At 37.4% G+C, this 18,203-nt stretch overlaps 1 protein-coding gene across 8 annotated transcripts in view; it reads right to left on the reverse strand.

Moving 5' to 3' along the window:
* kazn.L (kazrin, periplakin interacting protein L homeolog) overlaps positions 1–18,203 on the reverse strand; it is a 349,342-nt gene that overhangs the window by 62,973 nt on the left and 268,166 nt on the right. For 7 of the 8 annotated variants that reach the window (XM_018226077.2, XM_018226070.2, XM_018226073.2 and 4 more), the window contains one exon: positions 6,064–6,135. The exons of the other annotated variant lie outside the window; for it this stretch is intronic. In XM_018226077.2, coding sequence (XP_018081566.2) covers positions 6,064–6,135 — 72 coding nt within the window. The remainder of the gene's footprint in view (positions 1–6,063; positions 6,136–18,203) is intronic. 8 annotated transcript variants of the gene reach the window in all.

Consider the following 18,203-nt stretch of genomic DNA (forward strand, 5'->3'; position numbering starts at 1 on the left):
TTAATTCATATAGGTGGAAGCTTGCCATGCTGTTCCATCAGAACAAGAGAAAAAACAAATGTGCAGGTTCCAGCGAAACCATGATAAAAATGGCAAAATGCAGCTCAGCTTTAGAGAAGATTTGTATCTGAATGCAACACCTCTCCAACACACACACACATAACAGAGGTGTTTCACCTATAAGTTAACTTTAAGCAGGTTATAGAATGGATAATTCCAAGCAACTTTCCAATTGGTCTTCATTTTTTTTTTCTTTTTAATGTTTTAGAATTATTTGCCTCCTTCTTCTAAAACGTAAGCTTTCAAACGGGGGTCGCTGACCCAGTCTAAAAAACAAGCGCTCTGTAAGGCTACAAATGTATTGTTATTGCTATAACAATAACTATCCATATTCCAGTCTCTTGTTCAAATCTTGTTCAAAGAGTAATTTTGCTACTAGATTGCTGAAATTGCAAACTAAAGAGCTTCTGAATAAAAAGCTACAAAACTCAAACCACAAATGATAAAAAATGAAAACAAATTGCCTCAGAATATCACTCTCGACAATCATACTAAGGGGGTTATTTACTAAACTCTGAATGCATAAATCACGAAAAATGTGAGATAGATATATATATATAGATATATATATATATATATATAGATATATATATATATATATATATATATAGATATAGATATATATATATATATATATATATATATATATATATATATATATATATATATATATATATATATATATATCAAAAAGTCCAGACAACTTGCTTTGTGATCAAGAAAAAACTTTTATCAAGCAAGCGTTTAAGTACAACGTTTCGAAGCTCCCGCTTCTTTATCAAGCAATACAGATTACAATGACATCATGACAGGATATGATGTCATTGTAATCTGTATTGCTTGATAAAGAAGCGGGAGCTTCGAAACGTTGTACTTAAACGCTTGCTTGATAAAAGTTTTTTCTTGATCACAAAGCAAGTTGTCTGGACTTTTTTGATTGATATATAATTTGTCCTTTGGACTAGGTCACAGACCAGGGTTAATCTCCACTCCATTTTGTTGGATTATATATATATATATATATATATATATATATATATATATATATATATATATATATATATATATATATATATATATATATATATATATTCATTCCGGAATTTATTAAACCCCCGAGGATGGAAAAGTCTGAATCTGAAAATCCGGCATCTCAGATCTGTCGAGGTTGCATACAAGTCAATGGGGAAGTCCCAATGATTTCTTGATGCGTGCTGGGCTTCGTGCAATACCCCGAAGTTTTCCGAGTTTTTGGGTGAAAATCAGATGAAAAAATCCGGAAAAAAACTACGAAAATCTGATTTTTTTTCCCCGCAAAGCAAATTTTGGGGAAAATGTAATAAATAAGAGTAAAAAAACTGAGCGGATTTGATCGGAGTTTGTAGCAGAAAATACTGAGGCAAATTCGGACTTTGATAAATAACCCCCTAAAAGTTAACTCAAAGGTGAGCAACCCCATTAAAGCAAACACAAAAAAAATCAAAGCATTTGGAAAACTTCAGCCCTTTGAAAATAGAATCACATTTGCTTATGTGAGTGGGGAAAAACAAAAAGATATGGCACCTTCTCAATCACAAATAGAAAAACAAGAAAAAAATCAGAACACATGGCAAAAAAAACCATTGCTTTTCCTCACCTTTTATTGCAGACTGAGTAATTGAAGAATAATTGTATCAATAAGGTTTACATTAGAAAAGAGCAAGACCAGAACATTGCTGGGAATAGTCCCGTTGCAGTATATCCATAAAACATGAGAGACGGCTAGACAGAAACAAGCTAGTTGTGTTTGTATAGTCTGGCAAGCAGAAATCGCTTCACAATCATCGACAATTCAGAGCACTTCCTAAAAACTATTCTGCTGCTATGGACAGCTTTTCTCCTTTGTAGGAGCAATGGAGACTTTGCTGATCACTTATCCAACTCTACATTTATAAGAATTGTTATCAGGCAATAACACACCCAAATGACAGACGCGCACAGGTGGAATGCAGAATCATTGTGGCGTTCTTGGCTTTCCAGAGTCATTTGTCTATGTTCCATCAAATGGAAAGTGATGGAGAGCTCAGAATAGAAGCTACTAGCAAAGGACAGCCAGGGAGTCTGCTGGTGTGTGGCCAGATGGACAACACGATACAAGATCATGACAGAGCAGCTGCATAAAACAGAAGATCTAATACATAGCCGCTTGTGATGGATTGTGACCCATTTTCTAACATGAGAAAATATGTCATGCCAGGCAACACCTCCGCTGTGTTTAACATGCAGAAGGCAGTTGCTCCTACAGAGCTGACATACAAAAGTGGGAGATGTTACTCCTAAAAGTGTTTCACAAAATTGTTAGTGCACACTAACACAAGTTAGGGATTTTGAAAGCTGCTTTATAAAGTTGCTAAAGGTCAACAGACTAGTAAAAATTGGAACCAAGCTAATACAGGTATGGGACCTGTTATCCATAATTTGGATCTTCATACCTTAAGTCTACTAGAAAATCATGCAAACATTAGGGATGCAACGAATCCACTATTTTGGATTCGGATGAAACCCCGAATCCTTGGCGAAAGATTCTGCCTAATGCCAAACCGAATCCGAATTTGCATATGCAAATTAGGGGTGGGAAGGTAAAACATTTTGACTTCCTTGTTTTGTGACAAAAAGGCGATTTCCCTCACCACCCCTAATTTGCATATGCAAATTCAGATTCAGTTCAGCCGGGCAGAAGGATTCGGCCGAATCCTGAAATTAATTCTGGATTGGGTGCAACCCTAGTAAACATTAAATTAAACCAAAAGGTTGGTTTTGCTTCCAATAAGGATTAATTATATCTTAGTTTGGATCAAGTACAAAGTACAGTTTTATTAATACATAGAGAAACAAAATCATTAAAAAATATATGGATTATTTGATTATAATTAAGAGTCTATAGGAAATGGCCTTTCCGTAATTCAGAGCTTTCTGGATAACGGGTTTTCAGATAACGGATCCCATACCTGTAGTTTAACAAACAAAAGGCAATTGGCTACACGCAGGGAGCATAACTGTTTCTAAAGCAGTAGGTTGTTTTTCTAATAAGCCTGTCATTGCTTAGTAGGGGCTAGTGTCATTTGAGCTTGACTGCACTCATGGTACCAGATTCATTTCCCACAGCAAATTCCTTCTGATTGTCTGTTCCATAAAGACAATGTAGGTTAATCTCCTTGGTGCCAACAAAACGGTCACACTAAACCATGCGAGGCAGGCCAAAGAAACGTATGTTTAAAGGGACACTGTCAGAAAAACCACCAGCTTTTTGTGTCTGTGCATAAGAAAGAAGAGAAACATGAATTATTAAATTATAAAAACTGTTTAATTACTTTTCAGCCTGAGTGGTAAATATAGTTGGTGACAAAAATGGAGCTTAATTCCATGGCAAAACCTATGTTACGGAGTAACAATTATATCGCTCTCTTCCATTTGAATGCACCGGAACATCTTTGGAGCAAACTATTTATTTAGGTGGGATAAGCAATTTTCTGCCAATTTGAAAAGGTCTTCTTAGAAAGGCTAACAGTACCAGACTTACAATCCATTAATGTTAAACGAAATGTTAAATGAACCGTTAAGCAAGTGTCTCATTAGTGTGATAGTCAAAATCTAGAAAATCATTGCCATTGGAAAGGACCGGATGTCTTGCTGAACAAAGGCAATGGTCGTGTTATATAAAGGCTATAAAATTGTTCATCTGAATATTTTTGAAGATTAACATAATCTCCAGTTACCGGGTGGCAACCCTTACTTAATCTGACCAGAATTAGGAAGCATCTGCTCCCTGTTGTTAAAGGAGAAGCAAATCCTAAAGTTAAAAAAACCCTACCCCCCTACCCTACATAGACCCTCCTCCCCCTAGGCCTAGCTGCTACACCGGGCAAATGCCCCTAAGTCTTTACTTACCCTTCGGTGCAGATTCTGTCCAGCGGAGTTCATGGGCACCATCTTCAGCCGCTTCCGTAATCTTCGGATCGTCTCCTTGTGCTTTGGTAATTTCCATCAGTTTCGGCACTGAAACTGCGCATGCACGAAGGAACTTAATTACCGAAGAGAATAAGATGGCGCCCGTGAACTCCGCTGGATAGAATCTGCACCGAGGAGCAAGTAAAGACTTAGGGGCATTTGCCCAGAGTAGCAGCTAGGCTGGGGGGGGGGAAGAGGGAGGGGGTCTATGTAGGGTAGGGGGTAGGGGTTTTTTTTAGGGTTTGCTTCTCCTTTATACATCATTTCCATATAAAACCCATAAGCGAGGAGCCAAAGGTTGCTTGATCATACATGGAAGTTATATAAAAGTAATCAGTTACTAGCTGTGTTGTATAAATAGTAACACATTAAATGTAACACTTTGATTCTGCAAATTTGATTCTAAAAGTAGCATTTGACATTTTGCCAACTAGAAAGAAAGGGAACAATGTTAAATTACAGGTCTGACAAATAACACCCCAAATAATCTAACAGAATGTGCAGTTTGAGAATAGAATGTAAAAAGCCATGAAAGTTCTAACCCCAGTGCAAATCTCTCCCCACACCACATGCCACACTGCAGCACATACACTTTGGTGTGAAGAGAAGTCAGCGGGGGGTGGGAGGGGAAGCAATGATAACAAAGGCTCTCCCTTCTGCCCGAGTAACACAACTATCATGCTTACTTTGTGTCTTGTGTGCACAGTCCAAACTGCTGCTACAATTCTACAACAGTGTCCTGGTTTTAATAACTAACATTTAAAAAAACCTAAAATACAAACTTTTCTCTGTAAAGCTACAATTGTATTGTTTATTGCACTAGGGCAACCACACACCCAAACCCCTTTGCCCGATGTTGCAGAAGCATGGACACACTATCTAAATGCACAGTTTTAGCATTTATTCAATGAAAACCACCCCATGTGCATAGTGCTTCTGCAACATTCGGCAGATTGGAATGGATAGGTGAATGCCTTTACCGTTACTATTAATTACTTATCTTGCCGTCCATATTTCAGTCCCTCATTGCTATGGTTACTTTCACCTTAGCAACCATATCACTGCTGACATTCCAAACTGGTGAGCTGCTGTAAATAATCAAAGAACCACAAAATAAAATAAAAAATGACCAGCCAGTTAAAAAAAAATTAAAAAAAACCAAGGGGGAAAGGTGAACAGCAACAGCTTCACAGCTCATTTTTGTCAATGATATAAAGGAACAAGTAATGAAAAATACGGACATTGTTCATTCCACAGCTCCATATAATCACTGAATCTAAACTGTCCCTTAGATAGTAAAGGTGGCCTTACACGGGCAGATCCGGAATATTGGGTTAATCTAATCGTGGGCCCTAGGGCCCAACAATCAGCTCACAACACTAAGAATGCAGATGGTTGGCGCAAGGACCACATCAACAAACTGATGTGGTACTTGATTCAATGTTATTTTTAAACCTGCCGGATATCGGTCAGGAAGCGAAGGGCCCCATACACTGGCCAATAAGCTGCCAACTTGGTCTGTCAGCAGCTTTTATTGGCCTATGTAGGCCACCTCTTGTCTATAAGCCTGCTTAAACAATTCACTGCTATTTGGCAATAGTGGTTTCTATCACATTTACTGGAATTCTTGTTGTGCATGTGCCCTTTCAGTGCCATAAGCAGCATCTTGTAAGCAAGGGATTAAATTTGTGACTTTGTAGTGAGAGATACTTTATTTCTGGGAGTGGGACCCATAATATTCAAAGAAAAAGAGGGGGCCTATTTCCCATAATTGAAATTGACAGTGACTTTTTACAACCATCCACTTTGCTACAGAACAGGCCCGTCAAATTATTATAGAAAAGGGTAGGTCATGTATTAACAAAGAAGGAATAGTGATAACTTGAGACAGGTAAACGTCTCTTCCTCTCTAAGGATTCTAGAAACCAAAGTTTAGGACTGCTGTTTGGACATCAATGAACTACAAAGCATTTTATCATCACATAACACTCCAGACTTGACATATAGACTACTTACAGCCATTTGTGTACTTTTCTTGCATTTGAAGTGTTCCAGATCTGCTCAGCTTCATTTTGCCATACTCCATACCTATGAATAAGTAAGCAGGATCAACAGAGTTGTCTGAGTGATTATTTAAGGATTACATTTATCTATATAGAAAAAAATAAATAATGTATTAAAATGCCACGTCTATGGAAATTGGTCCTATTTTGCTTCAAGAAATGGATCCGGAGTGTGTATCTAGAAACCTGCCATTGAAATACCAAAAAAGGACACTTTCCCATGCTAAATGTTTAAATGAACATTAACATAGTAACTATTATACAGTGTTTTACTAAACTTGGTGAAGATTACATTACAATGTAGCTGGAGAGTATGAAGATCTGGATTATCAAAAAGACCTAATCACCCATTCCGATTAGAAGAAAAGAGGTTCCGCCTAAATATTCGGAAGTGAGAGTTGTGAAGATGTAGAATTCTCTCCCTGAATCAGTCGTACAGGCTGATACATTAGATAATTGCTAAAAAGCCATCAAACCCCTTTTTAAAGCGGAGGGAATACAGTGTTATGGAAGATAGCTCATAGTACAAGTTGATCTAGGGACTAATTCCTGGGCCATTTTGGAGTCAGGAAGGAATTTTCTCTCCCTCTGAGGCAAATTGGAGAGGCTTCAGATGGGGTTTTTTGCCTTCCTCTGGATCAACTAGTTAGGCAGGTTAAAATAGAGTTCAAAGGATGAACTTGATGGACGTGTGTCTTTTTTAAACCTAGCTAACTATGTTACTATGACTATGAAATTGGCTAACTAGGAGCCTGGCACCCACGGGGAGCACAGGAAGTGAATGAGGTGCCCATTGAAAAGGCCAGCAAGGGAAAAACTTGTAAATACTTATTTGTTCTCTAAGACATTACTGGAAGGCCAACCTGAAGGACCACAAGGGTGGGACAAACTAGCTAATAATAAAACATTGGATCACAAACGACAAAATCTGAATAAGAATCCAAAAAACTTCTGAAATTTTAAGGTGTGTGCTGGGGCAAAAAGATCAACACAACAGGCATAAGAAAAAAAATGATATGCAAGAGAGCAGCAATATATAGACTTTTTCCTATGCACAACACCAAGCGGACTAGTAACAATTCCTACAACCTGTATAACAAAGCATTTAAACATTGAATATGTGGGTATATGGATGAACAGGAATATATATCACATGACAAAAGATGTAACATATCAGCTTATGTTTGACAGCTATTTACTTTAACCAGTGAACCAAATAATAGCCGTTATGACATACTGCATAATGTGCAAAACCCACCGTTTAAAGCAAACTATATTCTTTTGTTGTAAAATCCATTAAAGGAGAACTAAACCCTAAACATGAATATGGCATTTTTAGCTATATTCATGTTTAGGGTTTAGTTCTCCTGAACGTATTGCACCAGCCTAAAGTTTCAGATTCTCAAAAGCAGCAAAGATCCAGGACTTATCACAGGGGGTCACCATCTGCGACACTCACATGCTCAGTGGGCTCTGAGCAGCTGTTGAGAAACTAAGCTAAGGGGTCGTTGCAAATTATCAAGCAGAAAATGAGGTTGGCCATTAATATAAACTGATGCTACAGGGCTGGTTATTAAATTCTGATGTTAGTTGCACTGGTTTCGGTGCTGCCATTTACCAATAATCTGTATTAATTACTAATCATCCTGTGACATTTCTATTCTATGTGTACTGTATATTGTAAGTGGGTCTCTAAGCTCAGTAAGTGACAGCTGCACAGAGCAAGTGCAGTAAATCAGCATTAAAGAAGATGGGGAGCTACTGGGGCATCTTTAGAGACACAGATCTTTACTGCTAAATGGCCGTAGTTGCCTTGGGCTGGTACAGAAGCCCACAAACATAATGTACAACATTTCTACTTCTTTAGTTAGGCTTTAGTTATCCTTTAAGTGAAACTGGAAAAAAGTATTCTAAACACTTAACCCCTTGTGCTACTGGCTGGAATGGCACTTTCACACAATGGTGCTGCTTATATCCGGAACACGTGAGAACACACAATGCACTGTAGTTGAATTGTTTGCTGATTGAAAGCAGCTGTTTTCTGTTTGTGGGAAATGCAGTTGCTGTTCAGCGTAACAAACATGTACAAACGAAACAGAATGTGGCTTTTCTTTCAAAACGCGATAGGTCTTGGGTTGCATATAGGATGGAAAATATGGGTGTCTTGGCTACCAGGTTTTCCTTTTCTAACCCCAAAAATAAAAAAAGATGGGATATGTGGCAATATATTTGCTCATATAGGATGTACTGCATTTATTCAGCTGCTACTAATTTCTGTTTTTTTCTACACAATGTGTGTATATATATATATATATATATATATATATATATATATATATATATATATATATATATATATATATATATATATATATATATATATATATATATATATATATATATATATATATATATACACACACATATATACACACTTACATTTTTATAACACTAACCAGCTCTAGGGCAGTACTGGATTCTGGAGCATGGAGTAAGGCCAATGCAAATGGTGCTTATTTTACGGATAGGATATCTGTCAGTTTGGACTGGCTGCGCTGCCTTATGCTGAACTACAGCCTCTGAATGTTAATGCGAGCTTTATAATGGGGCTTGTCAGAAATCACTGTACTAGAATTCAGCGACTGTGGTTTTGTATCCGTTGGCTGAGAGCAAAACAGCTTTGGGATGCTGACATTTATTTGTGGGGGTTCGAGAGATTGTTAAGAGTAGCCAAAAAAACTCAAAGATCAAAGGAATAAAATAATGGCTCACTTTTCATTACTCTATTCTACTCAAATCTTTAATGCTGGCAACAAAACTGGTTTACAGTGCAAAGCCTAACTAAACTGGTTACTCTTTGATAACAGAGTTGTTCCCATATACATGGCAAATAAACTGGAAGGTTTTTAACTCACAATAAACATCAGCCATAGAGGCCTGGAAAATATTAAGACTATCAAGACTATTTGCTGTATTCCACCGCTTTAAAATGAGAATGTTTCCCCCAAAATGCAACTTTTAAAATTGTTTTGACAGTGGTATACAGAGACAACATGCAACTGAACTTGTTCTGTGGTCACAATTATTTCAGTGGTGGTTGGCATACAAAAATATACAAAGGTACAGTCAAACATCCCTTCATATGCGGATTCATGGAAATTCTGTGCTTACATTGAAACCTTCCTTTTCTTGTTTCTCAATGGGTATCCTCTAACTTGTTCTATTGTTTCGTATTTAAACTGCTATCTGGTTCCTACAATGAGAATTTTTTGAGTGACAATCTGGAAGAGGAATAGAGAAGTCTCCGAAAATAAAAATAATTTACTGCACTTACTCTTGTTTCCTTCGAAGAGTCATACTTCCTTTAGTGTTACAGTTGTAACTATAACTTCCAGCATCTTCTAACCAGCTCATAAAGCCATTTTGATCAGACACCCGTGGCACGTAAGTTAGACCCGCAGATTTGTGGGTAATTGCCCCCCAAGGAATACAGTGACCAGGAAATCATTTGTTATTCGTTTTTAGAAGATTTCCATGTCTACATTACCTTCTGAGGATTTCATCTCTAAAACTACTAGTACTACAGTATATGATGCAAAGCAATGAGAAAATATATAGTGTATATATATATATAGTGTATATATATATATATATATATATATATATATATATATATATATATATATATATATACTGATATTAGCTTTTTATATATAAAATAAAAGAATATATGCAATGTAAGAATGTCTAACTTTTCCAAAAAATGTTCATGTGCACGTGTAGGGACAGCTGGAGAAAGCAATTCTACTTTGAACTCCCCAAATTCCGAGCTCTACGGTAGCAGGTGGTTGTACTAAAAATGCTCAGGAGCATTCTGAAAGAATTCCCTACAGCTGCTGGAAAACAAGCATTTTAAAAAAAAAAACAAAAAAAATAAAAACAGAGGTAATGAATTCCTTTATCAAAAAGGCTTATTTCTCCAAAACAGATATTTGGTTTTAGAGTATTAGATTTAGAAATACGATGCAAGCAGGAAGGTGCCATGTCAATATAATAGCTCCCTGTCCTCCTACTTAATGGATGCAACACTCATCTTGAGCTGCCCGAGCAGACTGCATCTATGGTTACTCTACCTAATGACTGACATGTTTATGAGCAGACAAATTGATGTGGTGTCTATGTTTTGCTAACATTTAGTCCTTGACTCAAAATAGTTTAGTGGCCCAGAAATTTAAGATGGTTCTTCGCCATGAGTGGGGACATGATATTTCAACTAGTTATAACAGAATGCAGGGTTGACACTTGCAAAAAACATTTACAATAAGTGGATGATGCACCAAACGGCTTAATTTAAAGTTAAGGTACAAGTGCAGCAAAAAGAATAAATTATATTTTGCATGTGTGGCATGTTAGCCCTTCCCTTATTTGGACAAATCATGTACTTATTTTACCGTTAGAGAAGAAATATAAGCACTAGTTCCTAAAATGCAAAGTTCAAAGATGAAGTTTGGATAGGAGCTGAACATATCTAATCTGTACAACCTATTCCAATCCAGCTATATCCCGCCCCTCTAATAGATCACTCCTTTTCGGGAGGCTACAAAATGTGACTACTTCTTGATGAACTTGGGGATCCATACCTCCCAACTGTCCCGTTTTTAGAGGGACAGTCCCTCTTTTGACAGGTCAACCTGCAGTCCCTCATTTGTACTGGAAAGTCCTATTTTTTGCTGCACTGAACAGCCAGAAAAAGAAAAAAAGTTTCTAACTTAAATAGCTTTTGGCAGAGAGCCAAGAACAGCCACCAGGTGCACTTGAAAAATGTTGTTACAATTTCAGATAAGCAAATAAGTAATTGTAACAATATTAGATAACAGGTCCCTTGGGAAAAGTTAGACTCAGAACTTAAAGGGCAATTCACCTTCATTAGCAAAAAACTTTAATAACTGAAAAAGCCACAGAAATGTGTTCAAACTTTCATAACCTGCCAAATTTTGAAACATGAACATGGTAATTAGGGGTGTGGCCACAAAAATGGGTGTGAGGAAAACATTTTTTTACTGAGCTACATGCGGCAATTGTTACACACCTTCTAAAGATTTACAAGCCCTAGGTTTGATTCCGCCCAACACAGTTTACAGCTGACTAATCACAATTAGGGATGCACCGAAAACAGGATTCGGTTCGGTAATTGGCCTTTTTCAGCAGGATTCGGCCAAATCAAATCCGAATTTGCATATGGAAATTAGGGGCAGGGAGGGAAACCACATGAATTTTTCTCACATAACAAGGAAGTAAAAAATGTTTCCCCTTCGGTTCGGTATTTCCTCGTGAGGCAACTTCAGGCGACTTCGGAAAACGAAGCGCTCAGAGTGCCATTCTGCCAGAGATTTAGATTCTAGCTGGCGGAACGGCAGGTCTGGGCCATTACGCGCTAGAACAAGAGCCGATTTGACGCTGGGTGACTAATCTACCCGAATCTCCACAAGTGTCTATGCCCTTAGGGTGAAGACACACAGAACTAATAGTAGCAGCTATTTGTCATGGCTACACAATAGATAATAGGTATAACTGGCTTCGCTAAGACACTACATGTGTTTTAGCAGAGGCAATTCTCAGTATTGTCTATGGCAGGGTATTTTGTAGCTCTGGAGCTACTAGTAGCAGCTACTTTTTGTGGCTACAAAATACCCTGCCATAGACAATGCTGAGTGTCTGACCAGCTGTTACCCCCTGCTGCAGGTTAGATTTAACACAGTGTGGACTGAAATTAACATACGTTGCTTTTATTCTGTAGCCAATAACAAAAAAACACCAGAACTCGCTTTTTAACCCCTGGTAAGATTTAGCAGCAGCAAAAAGTTAGTAAAACCCAGTCACTGGCACTACATAATATAGAAATTACAGTTAAAGCCAGAAAGAGTTTGTAGTTGCCAATTCATCTGAACCCATGCAGGCTGATCAGATTCAAATCAGTGGAGCAGGGGCAGTAAGCAGATCTGCTTCTCTCAGCCTACAAAATTACAAAGGCTGAAAACAGTCGATCTGCCGCTGACAACAGCCTGTGTGTTGAGTGCAAATGCAGATAGCATTATTTGTTCTTTTACAAGCCATTGTTCCTGTACTGCCTCCCACTCTGGACACATTTCATGCAAACCATGTGTGCTTGCTCTGTTTACACCACTGGAACAATTTAGGAGTGTGCAATAAAAGCAGTTGTTCGACATTAGTATTTCCTATGCAGGAGAAATGCAAAGTGTTGTAATATGACACATTGGTTACTGATGCTTATCCCACTAAAACACTTTACATGTCACTACAATATCACTGAACTATGTTATATGGCACCACAATTGCATCACTATTGTTCCTAGTAGTGAATCTTGCAGTGTTTCTAACTAGGAAGAAAGCTTATCACTGTGGAGTAACCGCCCGTATTCTTCTCGTTGTGATCTGATCGTGGGGCCATAGGGCGAGATTTACTCTTTTGGCCAAACAAGCACATCTCCCCAGCTTTATGGGAGACAGCGACCACTGCACTCTTCAAGAGTCACCATGTGACTATGGCTTTTGGCATTTTGATTGCAGCTACTTGAGCAGCGTCCATTTGAACGGAGAGAATGATTGTCACCATAAAACAGGCTGTTGCACAAGAACACTAACACACGCACGAAAATGTTTACAGGTATAGGATACATAATCTGCTATCCAGGAAGGTCATGTCCCAGAGAGTCCATTTTAAGCAAATAATTTAAATTTTTAAGCAGCATTTCCCTTTTTCTCTGTAATAAAACAGTACCGTGTACTTGATCCCAGCTATGATATAAATAATCCTTAATGGTGGCAAAGTAACCCTGTTGGGTTTTATTTACATTTAACACTTTTTTTTAAGTAGATTTATGGTATGAATGCCAGTGTATATGTGTGTCTCTGTGTAAAACGAACTGTTAATGTTAATGTGTGTAAGGGCAACTGTGTGTAAGAAGGTCTGACAAACTGTGTGTGTGAGCTGTAGGGGGAAATTTACTAAAGGGCGAAGTGGCTAACGCTGGCGAAATTCACCAGCGTGACATCATTTTGGCACCTCGCCGATTTACTAATGGTAGCTGGCGTAATTTTGCCAAGGAGAACTTCGCACTCTATCGCCAGGTGAATTTTTGGTCTGGTGAAAGAGAGTTACTATGCAAATTCACTACGTTTTTGATCTTACTGACCATTACCTCTATCGCCAGACTTGCCTTCGCCACCTCAGACCAGGTGATGTGCAATAGAGTAGATAGGAGTTCCTCAAAAAAAAAAAAAAGTTTAACATTTTTCTAAGCCCCAAAAAAAAGTACCCTCCTTCCCCCCTACATTTGCTAACATACAGCACCTAAACTATACTGTGGCACATGTGTAGGGCAATATAACAACTCTTATTTTATCTTATTAAAGTTCCCTGGCCTTGTGTAGTGTAACGTATTTGCTGCAGCATATACGGCCATTGTACTTTAACTGCACACCATATGCTAATTAGCCAACGCTAGCGTAACTTAGAACTGCTGAGCGTAATTTCGCTGGCGTAATATCAACCAGCGTTCGGTACCCTGTACACAACTTCGGATCTTTGTGAATTAGCGTTGTCCAGGTGAATTTACACCTGGCAAAGTGTAGCAATGTGCGCAGAGCCATCACTGGCGAATTTTCTCCGGTTAGTGAATTTGCCCCATAGAGACTATAAATGAACCTGTGTATAGCTGTGCAATTACATTCATTATTCAATGTTAAAGGCACAGGTTGGCTGTGGGTTTTGCCTACACCCATTCTCTGCCACATTGCATTTGCCACAAAGCACATTAACCCCTACAGTTCCTTGCTCTATTGCTCCATTGTATCCCCCACCTATTCACTGTCCTCTTTTACCCTTTCCCTTCTCATTCTGCTGTTACCCCACACTCACCTCTCAGTCTCGAATAACCCTCTGTCTCACCCTATTCACTGTCCTCTTTTACCCTTTCCCTTCTCATTCTGCCGAGTTACCCCCACACTCACCTCTCTGTCTCTAATAAACCTCTGCTTTACTTTATATCTGTATAGATAGAAATATCTATAATTGTATAACATATATTTTTGCACCACACCTCCTCTCCTGTCCTGTATCCACCTCATTGTTCATTTTTGGATGACATCTTTTAACCCTTCTGCCACTCAGGGAACAAAGCAGCTTTCTCCTAGATTGAAATAGAATGTATAAACATAGATTCTATACTAGTGGCATTTTGTTGTACACAACCTCTTCTTGCAGTTGTTACTCTACTTTACTGTATGTACAGTAGAACCCCCATTTTTCAGGGGACCAGAAAAAATGGTGTAAGGAAATGTATTATACAATTTTTGTCCCACAATATATATATATATATTTACCTTGACGTGGTATGGTGGCTTATCAATTTTATGATCATAACTTTGTAACAAAATAACCCCTGTTTTGGGTACATATGCAATAGCATTTATTATACTTATATATACTTTAAAGCCTTTAGAGTGCTCCCACAACCCCCCTGTTTTGATATTATATATATATATATATATATATATATATATATATATATATATATATATATATATATATATATATATATATATATATATATATATATATATATATATATATATATATATATATATATATAGTCAAACGATTCTCCGGCACTCACCCTCAGTTGATCACATCCCGGGTGCTTCTCAGGGGGAAACACATGTGTACAGATAGGAGCACTCACGGGTATGGTGATAAAGAAAAGTCTTTTATTGGAGTATTACAAACTACCCCACATCAACACGTTTCGGTTCCCTCAGAACCGACGACACATACATATATATATATATATATATATATATATATATATATACACACATATATATATATTAATTGGACTATTTATCCAGCTGTAACTAGAACTCTAGAGGAAAAAACATTCTACAAAAAGCTGGCTAGTAATTATGCTAAGAAAGTAGAAAAGACCAAGTGCTGTCCTGGCAAACAAGCAGTTTGTGTCACTAATAGAATGGCAATGCTATACACGTGCAACAGTAACTACTTTATTAATTCATAGAAAAGCTGCCGTTAGGTTTGTGTAGCTGTGTAATATGTTTTCTTCCTTGCCCCCCCCCCTTGGAAAATTTCCTCGGACGCCCATGGGAAGCAGTCACATAATGTAATCCTTGCTGCTGTAGAGATGATGAGAAAGGTCCAATCTAATCGGATATAAAAAAGATGACATGCAGCCTGCTACCTAAACATCCACACTGCAGTAACAGTAGGAGTTCATTGTTTTCCAAGGGACAGGCTAGTGTAAACATTGGGTTTAGGCGACTTTCCTGCGGGGATTTAATCACACAAGAAATTCACCAGTCATGCCCAAGAGACTGGCCTCATCCCATCTTGCTCAGTTTCTCAATGTTCATATATCTGCATCATCTACATGTTTTACAGAAAAATCTATATAATTGTCCTCCTGCTTTGTTTTTCCTTCTGTAGAATGAGTTGCCTATAAACTGCTGTGAAAAGAAAAATCGCCCTCTAAAACATAGCATGGAAGGAGAAACATTGTATGAGCCTGACAATTCGAAGTAACAAATATTTGGTAATATTCAAGAATACTAAATATACTATATATTTTCTTATTTATTTTGCTGAAATGGTCTCAATGTATAATTAATCATTCTAAACCTTTTTCTGGATCACAAATCACAAAATATTAAGTAATTAGAGGGATTCTGGCATATTTTATAGCTACGCAGTACCCTCCCAATGCAATTGCTTGTCAGAGTCTATCAGACACTATCATGCTAGTGTTCCACGGTCACTGTTTTTGGGCTACTTAAATATGTTTCCCTAAAATTAAAGGGGTTGTTCACTTTTTTAAAATAAACTTTATTATAAAGGCAGAGCGTGATATTCTGAGAAATGTTGCATTTGGTTTTCATTTATAACAATTTTTGGTTTAGCTTTTTTTTAATTTTTTTTTCAAGTTATTATGGGGAAGGATTTACAGAAAACATGGATAAGGGTAGGGTGGGAATGATAGATATGTATATTACAATATCTCAACTATGAATTCAAAAAATACATACAGCAAAGGGAAGGGGCTTATTTAGCTTTTTATTCAGCAATTTCAGCAATCTGGTGGCTAAGATCGAAGTTAACCTTGCAACCATGCACGGATATGAATAAGAGACTGGAATATGAATAGAAGAGTCCTGAATAGAAAGATAAGTAATAAAAAGCAGCAATTACTATAAAGTTGTAGCTTTACAGAGCAGTTGGTTTTTAAAATTGAGTCAGTGAACCCCATTTGAAAACTGGAGTCAGAAGAAAGCAAATAATTCAAAAATTATTAAAAAAAAGAAGAAAAAAAAAAGAGAGAGAAAGGGGTAGCTTATTGCAAAATTGATTAGAATTAGCCATTCTATAAACATTCTAAAAGTTAACTTCAGGTGAACCACCCCTTTATAAATATGAATTAGCAAACTGTAGGACTGGGGGCTGAAATCTCTGCTCAAAAATTTCACACAGTCAATAGGCCAGTTTAAATAAATTGTAACTTAACCCACCTGCAAGCCAAGCTGAAACCCCAGAAGGCATATATTCAACATGGTATATACTGCATAAAACATAAGTTCTATAAACTACACAATTTATAAAGGAGAAATGAATAAGCCCACTCGCTTGAAAACTGGAGACACCCATAGCTAAAACATTAAATACACACAGCACTATAGCAGGGAATGCAGCAGAGTATCTGTGTTTAAATGCCTATTGGATTAATTTACTAAATCACAAAAGAGGCTCAAATATTCTATGTTTATATAGACACTCAAGTCAGCATTTAAAGGTGGCTATACAATGGCAGACCTGGTACTTAAAACAGCCTTTCATGCAGGATGAATAGATAAATATTGTAATTGGGCCATCTACTAGGAAGGCCAAATAGGACTATTGTGTTGGCTTGAGTGAGGTGGCTCAAACAAATTGATCTGAAAAGTGTAGAGGAAAAGCAAGAACAGGTGCTGATGAAGGATTCCCTTTGGACAGACAGTGTGATTAGATAAAGATAGCAGCATAGTCTGTGTACGATGACCATTAAAGGTAAATTGTTGCATGCTGATGGGACCATAAAACTACAACTGAGGTAGAAACCATATGGTGCATATTACGGATACCCAAATGTAGAACATTTTTTTTGGGGAGGGGGGAAGGTCACAGAACGATATTTTTTTGCAATAAAGGCTTGAGATGAATCCTCTGTAGATTAAACAGCTCCATGTGTTGAATGCTCCATGGTGTGGTTTAATCTATTGAATTTACTTTACTGTAAACGTCCAACACATATTGAAGCAATACAGGACAGGTGTAGTTTGTAGAAACTTTGGCTTAACTGGCCATGCTAGACTGCACATTTTGGAAAGGGAAATTAATGTATTTGAATGCCAGCGGTACCATTTTGGTGCACAGTGAAAGAACAAGCATGCCTACATTCCAAATATTATAAAGCCAAGTCTAAATTTTATTCTGAAAAGATAGATAGATATGGGTTTTGATTTCTAATGTTATTCATTAGATCACCAACACTTTGACTAAATGTAGATTAAGATGTCAGAAGATGACTGGACAGAGACTCATTTGGGAGAGATTCTGGGAGCTCACAAACAGGTGAAGGTCTGCAGGTTGTATTTTGGGCCTAATGTTGTATACCGAGGGACTCCTCTTGTGCTGAAGGTCCAGGGCCTTCTGTAAAGTATATTATTTCCATTTCAAAACATAGATAATGCAGTTTAATTGTGTTAATAGAGCATTCTCTTTGCCTTTACCCAACGGAGAGCTTACATGATAACTAATATTGCATTCACTAGTCTAGACTGATCGAACTGAAAATTGTATCTATTACTTTTTTAACATTCTTTATATTCATTCTTAAAATGAGGACAAAAAACAAGATTCACTGACTGGGCACCATTAAAGATCAATGAAATTCTTACAAAACAAAGTACAACAAAGGCCAACACACAATTTCACAAACCTTTAATTTTAACAGCTAGAGCATATGCTTC

Source organism: Xenopus laevis, chromosome 7L, assembly GCF_017654675.1.
Source record: "Xenopus laevis strain J_2021 chromosome 7L, Xenopus_laevis_v10.1, whole genome shotgun sequence".
NCBI classification, from domain to species: Eukaryota; Metazoa; Chordata; class Amphibia; order Anura; family Pipidae; genus Xenopus; species Xenopus laevis.